Here is a 19,848-nt window from a genome sequence, read left to right as displayed (position 1 = left end):
TCCCCCTCACCTCTATCACCGCAACGTCGCACTTTCAACAGGGGAAGCCGGCACCATGGATGATCCACGGCCGACCCCGAATCCGCGAGACACAGCATCCGGATTGACAACAAACCCAACAGCATCGTCGGGGCAGCGCAAGCGACCCATGTTTTCCCAGTCCACGGCATTCAAACTGCCCACGCTCGGGTCGTCAGACTTTGCCTCCCCAGCCAGGCGCCTGCAAGGCGCACCACCGGGCACGGGCGGAGCCCTCGATCTCACAGCCTCCCTCGCGAGAACGGGGCCCCTTGGCGCCACAGCCACAGCCTCGGCCTCAGCCACAGCACCAACGAGGCGCGTCTGGCCAACAGATGCCGCGTCCAAGAACCTGCGCAACGAGGCCGTGCCAGGGGGCACCTCGCTGTTGCACTCCCCACAGCATGCACAACACGGCCAGCAGCAGCAGCAGCAGCAGCGACGCGCTGCCGACGCGTCGGACGTCGGCACAATGACGCTCACACGCACCCGCCCACACAACACGCGCAAGCGGCAGCCCGTGGCACCAGCGCCCAGCACACGGCAAGCCGTGTCGCGCGCCCTCAAGGACCGCGACCAGTTTCGCGCATCTTTGGTGTCCATCATCATGCAGGCCGACTCTCAGCAACGCACGCGTGGACGCGGGGGCGAGCTGCCCCCACTGGATCCTGCCACGGACCCACGCGGCCGCCTGCCGAGCCCGCCCCAGCCTGCAGACCCGCTCGTCGCAGCATCGCAGCGCAAGTCGTCTGGCGACGCCGCCACCCCTGGCCTTGATGATGACGGCGAGCCCACCGACGCCAGCGACGCGGAGAAGGAGCTCATGCGCTACTACTACTACATCAACAACGGCATTGACACAGAGCACGTGACGCCGATGGAGGACTCGTGGCTCAACAACATCAAGGCGCTGCTGGACGCGTCCCTCAAGCAGCGCTGCGCGGGCCTCGTCGACTCGCTCGCAGAGGAGATCCGCGACGACTACGTGCTTGGCGTGAAGAAGTCCATTGTCGACTTTGTGCTGCACGACTCCTCCTCCAGCGGCCAGGGCGACGCGTCCTCCGCGGCATCGTCCAGCGCGGGCCCCGATGCAAAGCGCGCCAAGGGGGCCGCCGACGCCAGCCACCTCGCCACCTGGCCCGCGTTTGCAAAGCACCCGGAGCTCTCCACCGTGCCCAAGGAGTGGACCGACCGCTTCTACGCCGCGCGGAAGCACATGAAGCGCAACCTGGTGCTGTGCAGCCCGGGCATGGCCAGCCTGCTCATGCTGTGGGCGGACCTTGGCGTCAAGTCGCTCATCCGCGCCGAGGACCTGTGCAAGAAGGGCGCCGCCTTCGACGTCAACCTCCTCGACAAGACCATCACCATGCAGATTGACGAGGCGCGCCACTCCCTGCAGCGCGAGTGGATCCAGCGGGCGGGTGCTCTCCTCGACGCCCTCAAGGCCAAGGCCATGCTCCGCGCTCACTCCATGCAGGCCCTGTACGAGGCCGCGTATGCCCTCATGAGCGCGCAGCTGCGCCAGCTGGCCATGAACTCGCTCACAGAGCTGGTCGACCTGCTGACCAACCAGCCGCATGCCACACACCGCTTCCCGGGCTACGTGCTCAAGCTCTCCCTCACAGACACGCAGCTGTCGTACGTACCCGGTGCGCAGGCGGCGGCCGCGGTGGTCCTTCGCGCCATGGACAAGATTGTGCAGAGCGTCTCCGGCCTGCCCCGCGTGGAGTACACGATGAACGAGGACAGGCCGCTCGGCAAGGAGCGCTACCTGCACGCCAACCTTGACCAGTCGTTCATTGCGGCGTTGCGGCAGCGCGTGGAGGAGCACTTTGAGCACCACGCCAGCGCCCCACAGCGCTACCTGGAGACGTACGCGCCGTACGAGCGCCTCATCACCATGCAGGCGGAGGACGATCTGCAGGAATTCTTCGCCGCCAACACGTCCTTTGAGGCGCGCATCAAGGAGGCCGCACGCTACCGCAAGCTGGCCGAGGAGACGCAGTACATTCTCCCGCGCGTCAAGATGATTGAGATCTTCGAGGTGCGCGCAGAGCCGGCGAACATCGAGCTCACCTCCCGCGCCACCCGCCTCGTCGACACAATCTTCCAGAAGATTGCAAAGGAGACAGAGGTGAGGCATCGCGTTGCCGCGTCGTGTGTGTGTTTGTGTGTGTGTGTGTGTGTGTGTGTGTGTGTGTGTGTGTGTGTGTGCGTGCGTGTGTGTGTGTGTGTGCGTGCGTGTGTGTGTGTGTGTGCGCGCGTGAGTGTGTGTGTTGGTGTGCGTGTGTGTGCGTTTGTGTGTTGGTGTGCGTGTGTTCCCTTCATTTGCCACGTGATATGTGCGCGCGCCAAGCCCCCCCTTCTTTGGTTCCCTCTTTGTTTCTCTCTCTTTTTTTGTCTGTTTCTTCCATTGTGCCTTTCTTTTTTCGCATCAAGACGCTTTTGTGCATGTGCTGTCTCTGTTTGACACACTGTCGCCGCCCTCGCAGCGCCGCTGCCCACCGCCATATGCACCGCTCATCATGCTTTCTGTTTCTCTCAACACCCGTGCGCCCATGCCCTTGTTCACTCCACCAGGTCGCGAACCAAGAGCTGTGCGAGCAGTTTTCTGAGATTGCAGAGAAGGCGGCCAAGGTGCCCGAGAACACCGATGAGCTCATGCAGCTGCGCGAGTTTATGGAGAAGGTTGAGATGGAGCGCCTGCCAAAGCTTGAGCTCGCCGTGGCAGACTCCAGAAAGAAGATGGACTACCTCATCGATCACGCGTCCATCGACATGTATGTCCCCGCCTTTAGTCGGTTGATTCATCAACTGTTGGCTCAGCACCGGCTCCTTGTCTCTCTCGAACTCTCTCAATCTCTGTGTTGCTGTCTCAGTCCGTCTCAGTCCGTCTCAGTCCGTCTCAGTGCCTGTGGCTGTCTCTATCTCTTCGTTTTGCCATTGCTGATCGGTTTGCTTGTTGACTTATATGTGCATCCCCCTCTCTTACCGTCGCCCCTTCCCCCCGGCCCCAAAACCAACAATCTCACACTACCACACCTGCAGGGAGGAGATTGTGCTGATGGGACGGACGCTGCAGTGGACGACGCGCATGCAGCCGATCATCGACGACCACAAGGCGCTGATCCGCTCATCGCGTGAGAAGGCAGAGGCGGCCCTGCTGCAGCGCAGGGAGCAGCTCAACGCAGACCTCGACGAGTACTTTGAGCAGCTGGATGCGTTTGAGTCCCTGGGCGACCTGGACGCCGTTGCGCAGTACAAGGAGCAGGCGGAGGCGCTCAACGCCCAGCTCGAGGACGCCGTGGACCGCATCGAGGCCATCAACAAGGAGGAGGAGGCCTTTGACTGGGAGAACACGCAGTACCCGCTGCGCCACAAGGCCGCCAGCAAGCTCGCGCCGTTCCTCACCCTGTACCAGGCGGTTGTGGGCTTCAACGAGCAGCTGGAGCAGTGGATGGAGGGTGACTTCTCTGCCATTGACCCGGAGGAGGTGGAGAACACCGTGGGCACGACCTGGCGCAACCTGTACAAGCTGGAGAAGACCTTCTCCGAGAAGGAGGCGCCGCGCAGCATCGCCGCCAACGTCAAGACGTCCGTCGACGAGTTCAAGGACCACATGCCGCTCATCCAGGCCCTGTGTAACCCGGGCCTGCGCGACCGCCACTGGGACCAGATCAGCGAGATTGTCGGCTTTGACCTCATGCCGGACGAGGACACGACGCTGTCCAAGCTGCTGGAGATGAACCTGGAGCCGCACCTGGAGCAGTTTGAGGGCATCTCCGAGGCGGCCACCAAGGAGTTCTCCCTGGAGAAGGCGCTGCGCAAGATGAAGGAGGAGTGGAGCGACATGGAGTTTGGCATGGTCGAGTACCGCGACACCGGCACCACCATCCTCTCCTCCGTGGACGAGATCCAGCTGCTGCTTGACGACCAGATTGTCAAGACGCAGACCATGCTCGGCTCGCCTTTTGTCAAGCCGTTTGAGGAGGAGATGCGCGAGTGGAACGCCACGCTCATCAAGCTGCAGGACATCCTCGACGCCTGGCTCAAGGTCCAGGCTACGTGGCTCTACCTCGAGCCCATCTTCAGCTCCCCAGACATTATGGCGCAGATGCCGGAGGAAGGCCGCCGCTTCAAGGTCGTGGACGGCACCTGGCGCGACCTCATGAAGCAGGCCATCAAGGACAAGCACGTTCTGGTGGTGATTGAGCTGGACAAGATGCTTGAGAAGCTGACCAAGGCCAACGACCTGCTGGAGCTGATCCTCAAGGGCCTCAACCGCTACCTCGAACAGAAGCGCCTCTACTTCTCCCGCTTCTTCTTCCTCTCCAACGACGAGATGCTGGAGATCTTGTCCGAGACCAAGGACCCGACGCGCGTGCAGCCGCACCTGAAGAAGTGCTTCGAGGGCATTGCCAAGCTCACCTTCACAGAGGACCTGGACATCACCCACATGCGCTCGAGCGAGAACGAGGAGGTGGAGCTGGACACGGTCATCTCCACGGCGGAGGCGCGCGGCCAGGTCGAGAAGTGGCTGCTGCAGCTCGAGTCCATCATGCGCTCGTCCATTCGCAAGATTATGGTCGAGGGCATTGCCTCCTACCCCAACACCAAGCGCACGGACTGGATCCAGTCCTGGCCGGGCCAGGTCGTCCTCGCCGTTACGCAAAAGTACTGGACCACAAGCGTGCACGAGGCCATCCGCGGCGGGCCTGACGCCCTCACAAAGTACCTCAACAGCTGCAACGAGGACATCAACGACGTCGTGGAGCTGGTGCGCGGCAAGCTCAGCAAGAACATCCGCACCACGCTCAGCGCCCTCATCGTGCTTGACGTGCACTCGCGCGACGTGCTCACGGGCCTGATCAAGGACGGCATCCAGCGCGACGACGAGTTTGCCTGGCTGTGCCAGCTGCGCTACTACTTTGAGGAGGAGCAAGTGGTCACCCGCATGATCAACTCCACCCTCAACTACGGCTACGAGTACCTGGGCAACACCGGCCGCCTCGTCGTCACGCCGCTCACAGATCGCTGCTACCGCACCCTCTTTGGTGCGCTGGAGCTCCATCTCGGTGGTGCGCCCGAAGGCCCCGCCGGTACCGGCAAGACCGAGACTGTCAAGGATCTCGCAAAAGCCGTCGCCGTCCAGTGCGTCGTCTTCAAGTGAGTCACTCGTTGTTTCATCCTTGATTCGTGGGGTAGGGGCTCCTTTTGTTGTTGTTGTTTAAGTTGTTGTTGTTGTTTAAGTTGCTGTTTAAGTTGTTATTGTTGTTTAAGTTGTTGTTGTTGTTGTTGTTGTTTGTGCTTGTGCTTGTGCTTGTGCTTGTGCTTGTGCTTGTGCTTGTGCTTGTGCTTGGTGTCGCTGATGCTGTTGCGAACTCTCACCCTCCATCCTCCTGCTCCTGAAATCAACTTATTACGCTCCTACTCACCATAATCTTCTCCATGGCTTTGTCTTCCTTCAACAACAACAACAACAACAACAACAACAACAACAACAACAACTTAAACAACAACAACAACAACAACAACTTAAACAACAACAACAACTTAAACAACAACAGCGTAAGCCCTTGTGCCTTGCATTTCAATTGTGCGTGTTTCCTGGGTTGGTCCTGCCACCACTTTGCATGTATATCAGCTGGCGTTCGCTCACCGGTCGCACTTGCTTGCCCGTCTGCTGCCACACCTGCCATGTTTCGCTTACTCCTTCCCGCGTTGGCCCCGTGTGACGTATCCCGCCACCTCTGACGACATCCGCCCACGCTTGTAGTGTAAGTTGCTTTCTTTGCATACACACACCTACACGCACACACACACACACACACACACACACACACACACACACACACACACACAAACACACACACACAAAACCAGCACAACAACAAAGGGCCTGAGCCATCATGCTGACTTACCTCCTCCTGCCTCCTTCCTCCTCCTTCCATCTCTTCCCTTCTCCTTCCACCCCCCCCCCCCCCATAGGCTCGGATGGTCTTGACTACAAGGCACTGGGCAAGTTCTTCAAGGGCCTTGCGTCCTCTGGCGCCTGGTCGTGCTTCGACGAGTTCAACCGCATCGACCTGGAGGTGCTCTCCGTCGTTGCACAGCAGATCCTCACAATCCAGCGTGGCATCAACGCGGGCATGGACAAGATTGTGTTTGAGGGCACGGAGATCCGGCTCATCCCCACGAGCTCCGTGTTCATCACCATGAATCCCGGTTACGCCGGACGCTCCGAGCTGCCAGACAACCTCAAGGCGCTCTTCCGCACCGTGGCCATGATGGTGCCAGACTACGCCCTCATTGCTGAGATTGTGCTGTACTCTGTTGGCTTCCGCAACGCACGCTCGCTCTCCGTGAAGATTGTGGCCACGTACCGCCTGTGCTCGGAGCAGCTGTCGTCGCAGTACCACTACGATTACGGCATGCGCGCCGTCAAGTCTGTGCTCACCGCCGCAGGCAACCTCAAGCTCAAGTACCCGGAGCAGAGCGAGGACATTCTCATGCTGCGCTCCATCACGGACGTCAACCTGCCCAAGTTCCTGTCGCACGATCTCCCGCTCTTCCGCGGCATCATCTCCGACCTCTTCCCGGGCATCAAGCTGCCGGAGCCGGACTACGAGGTCATGCTCAAGGCCATCCACGAGAACTGCGCCAAGCGCAACCTGCAGCCGCACCCGGCCTTTATCGAGAAGATTCTGCAGATCTACGAGATGATGATTGTGCGCCACGGCTTTATGATCGTGGGCGAAGGGTTTGGCGGAAAGACGGAGGCGTACCGCGTGCTGGCCGGCGCCCTGCACGACCTGCACGAGCAGAAACTCATGGAGGAGAACGCCGTGGAGATCACCGTCATCAACCCAAAGGCCATCACCATGGGCCAGCTCTACGGCAGCTTCGACCCCGTGTCGCACGAGTGGTCTGACGGCGTGCTCGCCGTGAGCTACCGCCACTTTGCCACGTCCACCACGCCCGACCGCAAGTGGCTCATCTTCGACGGGCCCGTCGACGCCATCTGGATCGAGAACATGAACACCGTCCTCGACGACAACAAGAAGCTCTGCCTCATGTCTGGCGAGATTATCCAGCTCGCCGACACCACCAACCTCATCTTCGAGCCCATGGACCTGGAGGTCGCCTCCCCCGCCACCGTGTCCCGCTGCGGCATGATCTACATGGAGCCGCAGAACCTTGGCTGGGAGCCCCTGCTCACGTCCTGGCTGGCCACCCTGCCGGACACGCTCAGCGAGAGCCACCACGAGCGCCTGTCCAAGCACTTCCACCGTGTCGTCCCGCCCACGCTCGAGTTTGTGGCGCACGCGGGCTACCGCCACCTCTCCTACGCCGGCGACATCAACCTCGTGCGCTCGTGCATGCACATGTGCGACGCGCTCATGGACGAGTTCCGGGACCCCAAGGCCTTTGAGCAGCTGTCCGAGGCGCAGGTGTGCAACTGGCTCGACGGCATCTTCTTCTTTGCGTTTATGTGGTCGCTCGGCGGCAGCACCAACACGGACGGGCGGCAGAAGTTTGACGTGCTCATGCGCCGCCTCATGACCACGGGCCTGGACGCCCAAATTATGGCGGAGTACAACATCCTCACCAAGTGCGGCCCGCCCGACGAGCCGCTCGCCGCCACCATCCCGGAGGAAGGGCTCGTGTACAACTACTTCTTCCACAAGGAGGGCACCACCGGCGAGTGGGTGCACTGGAGCTCGCGCGTGGACACCTCGCCCTTCCCCAAGGACGCGTCGTTCAACACCATCACCGTACCCACCATCGACACGGCGCGCTACCAGTACCTCATGGACCTGCTCGTGCGCCACCAGAAGCTGGCCGTCTTCGTCGGCCCCACGGGCACGGGCAAGTCCGTGTACATCAACGGCTTCCTGCAGCACCAGCTGCCCAAGGACACGTTCAAGCCCTTGGTGGTCAACTTCTCCGCGCAGACGTCCGCGCAGCAGACGCAGGAGATTGTGCTGGGCAAGCTCGACAAGCGGCGCAAGGGCGTGTTTGGCCCGCCCATGGGCCAGCGCGTGGTCGTGTTTGTGGACGACCTCAACATGCCGGCCAAGGAGGAGTACGGCGCGCAGCCGCCGATTGAGCTGCTGCGGCAGTGGCTGGACCACTGGAACTGGTACGACCTGCAGGACTGCTCCAACATTGGCCTGGTCGACATCCAGCTCATCTGCGCCATGGGCCCGCCGGGCGGCGGCCGCAACACGGTCACGCAGCGGTTCATGCGCCACCTCCACTGCATCACCATCAACGAGTTTGACGACGAGACCAACCAGCAGATCTTCCGCCGCATCATGGAGTGGCACATTGACGCGCGCGGGTTTGAGGCGGGCTTCTCCGACGTGGCGCACAAGATCGTGCGCGCCACGGCCGAGGTGTACAAGGCGGCCATCAAGAGCCTCCTGCCCACGCCGGCCAAGTCCCACTACCTCTTCAACCTGCGCGACTTTGGGCGCGTGATTGCGGGCGTGATGATGTCCGGCCCGGCGTCGCTGCCGGAGGTGACGGACATGCAGCGGCTGTGGGTGCACGAGGTGTACCGCGTCTTCTACGACCGCCTGGTCTTTGACGAGGACCGCGCCTGGCTGTTTGGGTACGTGAAGCAGACGTGCGAGGAGCACCTGGGCACGCCCTTCAACACGCTCATGTCGCACCTCGACTTTGACGGCGACGGCGAGGTCACCGACGACGACCTGCGCTCCCTCATGTTCTGCGACTTTGAGAACCCCAAGGCGGAGGCCAAGGACTACATGATGGTGCAGGACGTGGAGACGCTGCGCGGCGTCTGCGAGGGCTTCCTGGACGAGTACAACAACATCAGCAAGAAGCGCATGGACCTCGTCCTCTTCCGCTTCGCCATTGAGCACATCACCCGCATCGCGCGCATCGTGCGGCAGCCGCGGTCGCACGGCCTGCTGGTCGGCGTGGGCGGCAGCGGGCGGCAGTCCCTCACGCGCCTCGCCGCGTACATCAACGACTTTGAGGTGATCCAGATTGAGATCAGCAAGAGCTACAACATGGAGGACTGGCGCGAGGACGTCAAGCGCATCATGCGCACGGCCGGCGAGAAGGGCGAGCACACGGTGTTCCTCTTCACGGACATGCAGATCAAGGAGGCGGCCTTCCTGGAGGACATCTCCAACCTGCTCAACTCGGGCGAGGTGCCCAACATCTTCCCGCTGGACGAGAAAACGGAGATTATCGAGAAGATGCGCACCGTGGACAAGTCGCGCCCGAAGCACATGAAGACGGACGGCACGCCGCTGGCCCTCTACAACCTGTTCATCTCGCGCGTGCGCGACTACCTGCACATTGTGCTGGCCATGAGCCCCATTGGCGACGCCTTCCGCAACAACCTGCGGCAGTTCCCCTCGCTGGTCAACTGCTGCACCATCAACTGGTTCCAGGCCTGGCCCGCGGACGCCCTGCAGATTGTGGCGCAGCGCTTCCTGGAGGACGTGGAGATGGGCGAGGACCTGCGGCACCACTGCGTGCAGCTGTGCCAGGAGTTCCACGAGAGCACGCGCGCGCTGTCCGAGCGCATGCTGGCGCAGCTGCGCCGCCACAACTACGTCACGCCCACGTCGTACCTCGAGCTCATCAACACGTACAAGGTGATGCTGGACAACCGGCGGCAGGCCGTGTCCAAGCAGAAGCGGCGGTACGAGGTGGGCCTGGAGAAGCTGCGCTCCGCGGCGTCGCAGGTCGACGGCATGAAGGAGGAGCTGGTGGCGCTGCAGCCGCAGCTGCAGGCGGCGCAGAAGGAGACGGACGCGGCCATGGTGGAAATTGAGGCGTCGTCCAAGGACGTGGCTGAGCAGCAGAAGATTGTGGCCGCGGACGAGGCCGTGGCCAACGAGCAGGCGCAGGCGGCCAAGGCCATCAAGGACGAGTGCGACGCCGACCTGGCTGAGGCCATCCCCATCCTCAACGGCGCCCTCGCTGCGCTGGACACGCTCAAGCCCAGCGACATTGGCGAGGTGAAGGCCATGAAGCGCCCGCCAGACATTGTGCGGCTGGTCATGGAGGCCGTGTGCATCCTCAAGGGGGAGAAGCCCGACCGCGTGCCGGACCCGAGCGGCAGCGGGAAGAAGATCACCGACTACTGGGGGCCCTCGCTGCGCCTGCTCGGCGACATGAAGTTCCTGCAGTCGCTCAAGGACTACGACAAGGACAACATCTCGCCCAAGGTGATGAAGGAGATTCGCGACCGCTTCATCCCGGACGAGAACTTTGTGCCGGAGAAGGTGGCCAAGGCCTCGGTTGCCGCGGAGGGCCTGTGCAAGTGGGTGCGCGCCATGGAGGCGTACGACCGCGTGGCCAAGGTGGTGGCGCCCAAGAAGGAGGCGCTCAAGCAGGCCGAGGGCGAGCTGGCGCAGGCCATGGCCACGCTCAAGGAGAAGCAGGACAACCTGGCCGCCATCCAGAAGAAGCTGCAGGACCTCAAGGACAAGTTCAAGGAGCTCAACGACAAGAAGGAGAGCCTGGAGGCGCAGGTGGAGCTGTGTGCCACCAAGCTCAAGCGCGCGGAGAAGCTCATGTCCAGCCTGGGTGACGAGAAGGACCGCTGGATGGCCACCGCCGACGCGCTCGGCGTGACGTACACCAACCTGACTGGCGACGTGCTGGTGTCCTCGGGCCTGGTGGCGTACCTGGGCGCGTTCCCGTCGCAGCTGCGCCAGGAGCAGTGCGACGAATGGATGCAGCGGTGCCAGGCGCTGCACATCCCGTGCTCAGAGACGTTCTCGCTGGCACGCACGCTGGGTGACCCCGTGAAGATTCGCGAGTGGAACATTGCCGGCCTGCCCACGGACAGCTTCTCCGTGGACAACGGCATCATCGTGCAGTACTCGCGGCGCTGGCCGCTCATGATTGACCCGCAGGGGCAGGCGAACAAGTGGGTGAAGAACATGGAGAAGGAGAACAAGCTGACGGTGGTGAAGCTGTCGGACTCGGACTTTGTGCGCTCGCTGGAGAACGCCATCCAGTTTGGCACGCCCATCCTGCTGGAGAACGTTGGGGAGGAGCTCGACTCCATCCTGGAGCCCGTGCTGCTCAAGCAGACGTTCAAGCAGGCCGGCACCATGTGCATCCGCCTCGGTGACACCACCATCGAGTACTCCAAGGACTTCCGGCTGTACATCACGACCAAGCTGCCCAACCCGCACTACCTGCCCGAGACGGCGGTGAAGGTGACGCTGCTCAACTTCATGATCACGCCCGCGGGCCTGGAGGACCAGCTGCTGGGCATTGTTGTGGCGGAGGAGCGGCCCGAGCTGGAGGAGGAGAAGAACGCGCTCATTGTGCAGTCTGCCAAGAACAAGCGCCAGCTGAAGGAGATTGAGGACAAGATTCTGGAGGTGCTGTCGTCGTCGGAGGGCAACATCTTGGAGGACGAGAGCGCCATCAACGTGCTGTCCTCGTCCAAGGTGCTGGCCAACGAGATTAGCGAGAAGCAGCAGGTTGCCGAGGAGACGGAGGTGAAGATTGACACGGCGCGCGCCGGGTACAAGCCCATTGCCGCCCACTCGTCCGTGCTGTTCTTCACCATTGCGCAGCTGGCCAACATCGACCCGATGTACCAGTACTCGCTGCCGTGGTTCACCAACCTGTTCCTCAACGCCATTGAGCAGAGCAAGCCCTCGGAGGACCTGGCCAAGCGCCTGGAGAACCTGCGGGACTACTTCACGTACTCGCTGTACAAGAACGTGTGCCGCTCGCTGTTTGAGAAGGACAAGCTGCTGTTTGCCATGCTGCTGTGCGTGAACATCATGCGCAAGGAGGGCAACATCGACGCGGGCGAGTGGATGTTCTTCCTCACGGGCGGCGTCGGCCTGGACAACCCGCACGCCAACCCGGCCGAGGAGTGGCTGCCCTCCAAGGCCTGGGACGAGCTGTGCCGCCTGAATGACCTGCCTGCGTTTGTGGGCCTGCGCGAGGATGTGGAGACCAACACGTCCGAGTGGAAGAAGATGTACGACTCGTCGCAGCCGCACAACGACCCGCCACCCACGTTTGGGGAGCGCTTCACCTCCTTCCAGCGGCTGTGCGTGCTGCGCGCGGTGCGGCCGGACAAGGTGGTGCCCGCGGTGCAGAACTTTGTGGAGGAGCACATGGGCCGCAAGTTCATTGAGCCGCCGCCGTTTGACCTGGCGGGCGCGTTTGCAGACTCGCACAGCTGCATTCCGCTCATCTTTGTGCTGTCGCCTGGCGGTGACCCGATGAGCGCGCTGCTCAAGTTTGCGGACGACCAAGGGTACGGGTCGACTATGGAGACCCTGTCGCTCGGGCAGGGCCAGGGCCCCATTGCCATGAAGATGGTGGAGAAGGCCATCAAGGACGGCACGTGGGTTGTGCTGCAGAACTGCCACTTGGCGGTGAGCTGGATGCCCACGCTCGAGCGGCTGTGCGAGGACCTCAACCCAGATACCACGCACCCCAACTTCCGGCTGTGGCTGACCAGTTACCCGTCGCCACACTTCCCCGTGGCCGTGCTGCAGAACGGCGTGAAGATGACCAACGAGCCGCCAAAGGGCCTGCGCAACAACATCATCCGCTCGTACCTCCTCCACCCCATTTCAGACATGGACTTTTTCAACAACTGCAAGCAGGAGAAGGTGTGTGTGTGTGTGTGTGTGTGTGGGTGTGGGTGGGGGTGTGGGTGTGGGTGTGGGTGGGTGTGCGGGTGTGGGTGTGTGGGTGTGTGGGTGCTGTATTGTCGAGGTAAAGTTTTGATCGCATTTTCTTTGCTCTGTTGTGAACTGTTGAAACTGAACAGTAGCTCTCTTTTCTTCTCTTCTCTTCTCTTCACTTACATACCCACGCATTGCACCTCATGTCACCAACACACGCACACACGCACACATACATACAGGCGTTCCGCAAGCTGTTGTTTGGGCTGTGCTTCTTCCATGCGCTGGTGCAGGAGCGGCGCGGCTTTGGCGCTCTTGGCTGGAACATCCCTTACGAGTTTAACGACACGGATTTCCAGATCAGCATTCGGCAGATTCAAATGGTACGCGAGTGTTTTTTTAGTTGACTTGTGAGAGTATGAGTGCGCATTTTGCTTTGAGCCTGTTTGCTTGCTCCTGCATGTGGTTGTGTGCATATTCTGAACCGTCACTGTTGTTCACCCGCCTACCCGCCCACCCACCCACCCACACACACACACACACACACACACACACACACACACACACACACACACGCGCGCGCGCGCGCGCATGCACACAATTGTACTGTTCTTGGTGACAGTTCCTGAACCAGTATGAGAGCGTGGACTTTGAGGCGATTCGATACTTGATTGGGCAGTGCAACTACGGTGGTCGCGTGACGGACGACTGGGATCGCCGGACGCTCGTGAGCATCCTCAACAACATCCTTAATCAGGAGATGGTGGACACGGAGAAGTATGCCTTCTCGCCCTCTGGCAACTACGTGGCCCCGCCGCACGGCGAGTACGAGGACTATCTCGAGTTTGCGCGGGCGCTGCCGCTCATCCCGGACCCGGAGGTGTTTGGCATGCACAGCAACGCCGACATCACCAAGGACCAAAAGGCCACGCACGAGCTGCTCGACTCGATTCTGCTGACTCAGGCCTCTGGCGGCGGTGGTGGCGGCGGCCAGGAGGGCAAGTCCGAGGACGAGCGCATGACGGAGATTGCCACGGACATTTTGTCCAAGCTGCCGCCCGCGTTTGACACGGCGGCTGCGCTGCGCAAGTACCCGACGGCGTACGAGGAGAGCATGAACACGGTGCTGGTGCAGGAGATGGGCCGCTTCAACCGGCTGACGGCGGTGGTGCGGGACAGCCTCATCAACATCCAGAAGGCCGTCAAGGGCCTGGTGGTGATGAACGCGGAGCTGGAGGCCGTGGCGCACTCGATGCTCAATGGCAAGATTCCCGAGCTGTGGATGAAGAAGAGCTACCCGTCGCTCAAGCCACTTGGTGGGTACGTCAACGACCTCCTTGCCCGCCTCAGCTTCCTGCAGCGGTGGTACGAGAACGGCCAGCCGCCCGTGTTCTGGATCTCGGGCTTCTACTTCACGCAGGCGTTCCTCACGGGCGTGCAGCAGAACTACGCGCGCAAGTACACCATCCCCATTGACCTGCTTGCGTTTGACTTTGAGGTGAAGGAGGACCGCGAGTACGATGAGCCGCCGGAGGACGGCGCATACGTCAACGGACTGTTCCTGGATGGCGCGCGCTGGGACGCCGAGCGCGGTGTGCTTGGTGAGCAGGAGCCCAAGGTCCTGGCCAACCGCATGCCTGTGATCCAGCTCAAGCCTGCGAAGCGCTCTGAGATTGAGCCGCCGCCGCACTACAACTGCCCCGTGTACAAAACGAGTGATCGTCGTGGTGTGCTGTCCACAACTGGTCATTCTTCCAACTATGTTGTCGCCATCAAGATCCCTTCAGACAAGCCACAGGTGCGTTGTTGCAATCGTGCAGTGACGTGTGTGTGTGTGTATGTGTGTGTGTGTGTGTGAATGTGTGTGCGTGTGCGTGTGTACATGTGGTGTGTGTCTGTGTGTATGTGTGTCTGTGTGTACCTTTGTGTTTTCCACCTCCAAGATCTGCTCTTCCTGTTTCACCTCGATGACTCACCTCCCTCCCTTCCCAACCTTCGCTACCTTCCCTTCCTTCCCTGTGACATCCCAACAGGACCACTGGATCCAGCGTGGCGTTGCGTTATTGACCCAGCTCGATGATTAACTCGTGCGACCCACGTCGAGCTGTGGCTGTCATTGTTGCGTGGTGTGGTGTGTGATCGCAGTTCATTTGTCGCTTGTGTTGTTTGTTGCTTTGTTTTGTGTGTGTGTGTGTGTTTACGTTGTGGTGTCTTCAATCATAGCATGCATGTCTACTGTCGTCCTTTGATGAGTCGTTTAACATGCGTACAAGTGAACACGACAATGTCAGACGCGTGAACAAAGCTTGTGCAAGTGATAGCGAGGAAACGAGGTGTCCGGAGGAGTGGGTCTTCGCTCCTCACGCAATTTGCAAAACGCAATTCATGTGCAAACAACAAGCAAGGATGACGGACGCGGATGACAATCATGGCGATGGGTGGCTGGAGTGGTCGAGCGAGGATGAGGGCGAGGGAGGTGCAGCTGGCAGGCACGCTGCTGGCCAGCAGATGCAACAGATGCAACCGGCACGGCAGAAGAAGGAACACAGACGAAGACGAAAGGATTATGCCATCCCTGGCAAGGAGCGCCTTTTGTCCGGGTTTGTCCGAGACGTCGCAGCCACGCCACCACCCAACGATGGTGATGATGGCGATGCAGACACAGTGAGCTTGATTGCAGAAGAGGAGAACGATGCTGTTGCAGGCATGATGGACAATGATGGAGATGACGGCAATGATACTGGGCCACGTGATGCGGGCCTGGGCGATGCTGCCGCCGATGCAGCACGTGTACCCTTTTCTTTCAAGCGTCTCTGGGCATTCACAGGACCTGGCTGGCTCATGAGCATCGCCTACCTCGATCCAGGTGTGTATGACAATGTGCGTGTGCGTTTGCGTGTGCGTGTGTCTGTTTGTGCGTGTGCGTGTGCTTGTGCTTGTGTGTATGACGATGTGCGTGTGCATGAGTGTGCGTGTGCGTGTGCGTGTGCGTGTGTGCGTGTGCGTGTGCGTGTGCGTGTGCGTGTGCGTGTGCGTGCGTCTGTCTGTCGGTGTGTGCATGCCTGCATACGTCTGCGTCGTTTGCACATGTGTGTGCAATCGCACTGTCAAAACCATTGCGTTGATGGTCAACACCATGTCCCTTCCCACCTTCACCTCAACTGCACGTCTCGCCTGCATGGGGTTCGCAGGAAACATCGAATCGGACCTGCAGGCTGGCGCCGTTGGTGGCTACCAGCTGTTATGGGCGCTCTTCTGGGCAACGGTATGGATCATCGGGAACAACTGAACAACACTGTTCTCGAGCAATGCATGATGCACCCCGTGGATGGTGCAGACACTCGGGCTTCCGAGTTTGCAGTGGCTGCGTTTGTTGAGTCTCTTGATGGAGCTGGCCTCACACCCACTGCCCTCGCCTGTCTGCCTGTCTCCATCCCTTCCCTCGCCAACGTGCTTGGTTAGGTGTTTGGATACATCTTCCAAACCTTGACGTCGCGGCTCGGTGTCGTCACAGGGTCGCATTTGGCTCAAATGTGCAGGTCTGTACATCACACCGCAGCCATCACCTTATCACTGCCTTGCCTTGCACAGCAAACAACCATCATCACAACCACTCAACGTGTACTCTTCATGACGCCCTTCGTTTGCGGCGACAATGATGCAAACAGAAAGCAGTACTCGCGGCCAGTTCGATATGCGCTATGGCTCATGATGGAGCTGGCTATCATCGGCGCAGATGTACAGGAGGTGAGGACAGCGTTTCACAGCAAGAACAGCCCTTGCTGGGTGTCACGACGCCTACGCTGTGTGCTTGGGTTGTGCTGTCATGGTTTATATATTCTAATCATCACACGTGCTTTGCTGTTTGCCTGTGTGCTTGCATTGCATTACTGCTCTGGTCCATGCCTTCCCTGCTGGAGCACACTCTTGCTCACATCTGCAGCATGCTGGATTCCTGGACAGGTCATTGGGTCGGCTATCGCCATTCGTATCCTCTCGAGAGGCAAAGTGAGCTTGCTGGTTGAAGCGAGCGACCGGTTTTGCATCATGTGTGTGTCTGTCTGTCTGTCTGTCTGTCTGTCTGTCTGTCTGTCTGTCTGTCTGTCTGTCTGTCTGTCTGTCTGTCTGTCTGTCTGTCTGTCTGTCTGTCTGTCTGTCTGTCTGTCTGTTGTCTGTCTGTCTGTCTGTCTGTCTGTCTGTTTGTCTGTCTGTCTGTCTGTTTGTCTGTCTGTCTGTCTGTCTGTCTGTCTGTCTGTGCGTATGTGTGTATGTGTATTGCGACTTTGTCACAGACGTGCATCATTCACGTGACATGACCACCCCCCCCCACCACCTTCACCTTCACCAGATTCCGCTGTGGGGTGGCTCCCTCATTACGGCGGTGGACACGTTCACATTTCTCTTTCTGGAGCAGTATGGCTTTCGCAAGCTTGAGTTTGTGTTTGCCACCCTCATCATCGTCATGGTGTGCACTTTTGGCTACATCTACGGCAAGAGTTCTCCCAACACCGGCGAACGTCAGTCACATGTCCATGTTTGTGAACGCTTGTGCGCAGGCTTCCATGTATGTGTCCTTGCGTGTGTGCATTTTTGAAGTACATCATTGGGCTTGTGCTTGGCGGCCAAGCCGCTTGGTTTGCTCTCATCAGCCTCTCCTTGCTTGTCTCACACCCATCTTTTCATCAGTGCTGGTGTCGATTGTGGTACCGCGGCTTTCGCACAAGACGGCCGTGCAATGCGTTGGTCTGATTGGCGCTGTCATCATGCCACACAACCTCTTTCTTCACTCTGGCCTTGTTCTGCATCGCCCAATCAACCGCAGCTCCAAGGTGTGTGTTGTGTTGTGGTGTGTGTGTGTTGTGTGGTGTGTGTTGTGTTGTGTTGTGTGGTGTGTGTTTGTTGTGTGTTGTGTTGTGTTGTGTGGTGTGTGTTGTGTGGTGTGTGTGTGTGTGTTTTGTCAATATGATCAACCGTACTCCTTCCCTCCCCTTCTGTTCCCAGGCAGTGCGTTGCTTTCACCTTTCCCTCTTGGTTGCTGTTGTTCACCAACTCACTGCTCTTCACACCAATGATTTAACTCTTGTGACAGTTTCAAGTCCGGGAAGCGAACATGTACTACGCGATCGAAAGCGCAGCCGCGCTGTTTGTGTCCTTCATCGTCAACCTGTTTGTTGTTGGCGTGTTTGCCACCCTCGACACGGGCAATGACGACGACGCAACGTCAGGAGGCGCAGAGATCAACCTCAACACAGCGTGAGCGCACAACAGCACACCATTGCACCTGCCTTTATCTCTCACAACAGTTCATGCACACACACACACACACGTGTGATTCACGCTTTCTCTCCCTTGCCACTGTTGCCACATCACGCCACGCTTTCTCCTTCCTCTTTTTGCGTGTGCAGCGGCGATCTGTTGGGTGCGCGATATGGGGACGCCGTGCTGTACATCTGGGCCGTTGGGCTGCTCGCAGGTGAGATCACAAACAGCATCTGCAACTGTTGTGGTAGTGCTGGTGGGAATGATGGTAACAGCAGATCGGGGTGTGTCATTGTGCATTTGTGCGTGTAACACCCCCCCCCCCCGCATTTCTTTGTTCATGCACTCCTTTGCAACAAATGTCTGTTCCTTCGCCACGCACGTGCATTTCTTGCTTGGCACATCCCATTCATTCCCCCAACATCTGGCTTTCTCACACGTCCCATTGCCCCACACATCGCGCCTTTGTCTTGTTGTTCAGCTGGGCAGTCGTCGACGATGACGGGCTGCTACTCGGGCCAGTTTGTCATGAGCGGGTTCCTTGATCTGCACCTGTCGCCGTGGCGCCGCGTTCTCCTGACGCGGACGGTGGCGATGGTGCCAACGCTGCTCTTCGCTGTGCTGGCCGACGAGAACCTCAATGGCCTGGACGAGTGGATCAACGTGCTTCAGAGCATGCAGCTGCCGTTTGCGCTCTTCCCACTGCTGCACTTTACCGGTTCGCGCTTCATCATGAAGTCGTTCACGTCGCCCCGCTGGCTGACGGCGCTCTCCTGGCTGCTCGCCCTCATCATCATTGGTGTCAACTACTACCTCATCGCAGACACCATCGTGACTGTTGTCCCCGCGAGCGCGTGGTATGCCTTCCTCGGCATTGGCGCCGTTCTCCTGGCATACATCGTCTTTTCTGCCTACCTGGCCGTTGGGCCATACCTGCACTACGGCTCCATGCAGCACATATACAAACCAGAGGCGCGGCTTGGGTGGTACCACGTCCACCATCGCATCAATCCCCAGAGCGAAGATGCAGCCGTCATCACTGAGCCCATGCTCAGTAGTCACGATGCGCATGATGACAATAATGGCGAAAACTTTCGACTCTGATCATCGCGTGTTGGGGTGTCCCACTTGGTTATTCATCTTCGTCTTCATGCGTTTCACATGAAGGGCTTGCGCCGTCTGACCACTTGTTCTGTATTGTTCATACATGCACGCACGCGCGACTTGGCGTCGCGTTGACATCCGCCCCTGCTTTGAGGTCGTGGCAGCCGTCGAATTTTCTCTGTGCCTGAGTTACCGTCGAGCTACCGTGCCATGCCAACGTGAAGGCAATTCCCTCATTGCCATAAGAGTTCGCCAACACATCAAAAAAACCGCATTAAACCCTGTTACATTACGTTCATTTTGCAGCCGCGTCACCACTCCATGCACCACAAAAATCACTGTGTAATTTCCCTTGTTCACCCAGCTAACGTGTAATAGGTGGTGTGACATGTAGTGGAGGGTGGTTTGTAACACCAGTGCGCTAAACGGCCACAAAGAGGCTGGAGTACACTGACGCCCATGGCACAAACCCCAACCCCTACACGCACAGGTCAGGCACTCGCACAATCAGTCAGGCACAAGCATCACGCATTCATGCCACACAATAGGCAGCGGACAAGACAGAGAGATGGAAGGAGGGCACGAATGTGACATGACGTTAGTCTTTGACTAATGTTGACACAGTGCAAAGCATTGTTCATCGTGCCTGCCTGGTAACCCTTCAACAACGACTGCCATGCGCTTCAAGGCTGATGCTGGGGCGCTGGTGACAATGGGAACGGTCGGGCTGCTGGTGCATGTGTCAACTGCTCCGACAGCAGCTGTGACTGTGTGGCTTGAGCGCGTGTGCGTGTGTGATGGAAATGCACGT

General features: G+C 59.5%; 2 protein-coding genes across 2 annotated transcripts; both read left to right on the top strand.

Annotated features, from left to right (window-relative positions):
* Positions 1–55: 55 nt before the first annotated feature.
* Positions 56–14,963, top strand: PTSG_07966 (dynein heavy chain 7; the record flags this gene model as incomplete). Its single annotated transcript, XM_004991712.1, has 8 exons — positions 56–2,152; positions 2,599–2,798; positions 3,067–5,184; positions 5,663–5,679; positions 6,007–12,659; positions 12,917–13,057; positions 13,297–14,472; positions 14,708–14,963. 8 exons carry the CDS (start codon positions 56–58, stop codon positions 14,756–14,758), a joined length of 12,453 nt encoding a protein of 4,150 aa, XP_004991769.1. The 3' UTR covers positions 14,759–14,963.
* Positions 14,964–15,050: 87 nt separating this feature from the next.
* On the top strand, positions 15,051–19,322 carry PTSG_07965 (solute carrier family 11). Its single transcript, XM_004991711.1, has 10 exons — positions 15,051–15,540; positions 15,866–15,939; positions 16,137–16,213; positions 16,343–16,421; positions 16,638–16,682; positions 17,023–17,191; positions 17,361–17,503; positions 17,764–17,927; positions 18,080–18,147; positions 18,415–19,322. The coding sequence occupies exons 1-10, from the start codon at positions 15,060–15,062 to the stop codon at positions 19,035–19,037; spliced, it is 1,923 nt and encodes a 640-aa protein (XP_004991768.1). The 5' UTR covers positions 15,051–15,059; the 3' UTR covers positions 19,038–19,322.
* Positions 19,323–19,848: the final 526 nt, after the last annotated feature.

The sequence above is a fragment of the Salpingoeca rosetta genome, assembly GCF_000188695.1.
Source record: "Salpingoeca rosetta unplaced genomic scaffold supercont1.19, whole genome shotgun sequence".
Lineage (NCBI taxonomy): Eukaryota > Choanoflagellata > Craspedida > Salpingoecidae > Salpingoeca > Salpingoeca rosetta.
The sequence above is the reverse complement of the archived record's forward strand: the minus strand, read 5'-3'. Positions and strand labels throughout refer to the sequence as shown.

Coding starts and splice junctions, on each gene's coding strand:
- PTSG_07965 (XM_004991711.1), top strand. CDS start 15,060: ATGTGCAAACAACAAGCAAGGATGACGGACGCGGATGACAATCATGGC. Junction 15,940..16,136: donor GGGCGCTCTTCTGGGCAACG/GTATGGATCATC, acceptor GTGCTTGGTTAG/GTGTTTGGATACATCTTCCA. Junction 18,148..18,414: donor GGCCGTTGGGCTGCTCGCAG/GTGAGATCACAA, acceptor CTTGTTGTTCAG/CTGGGCAGTCGTCGACGATG.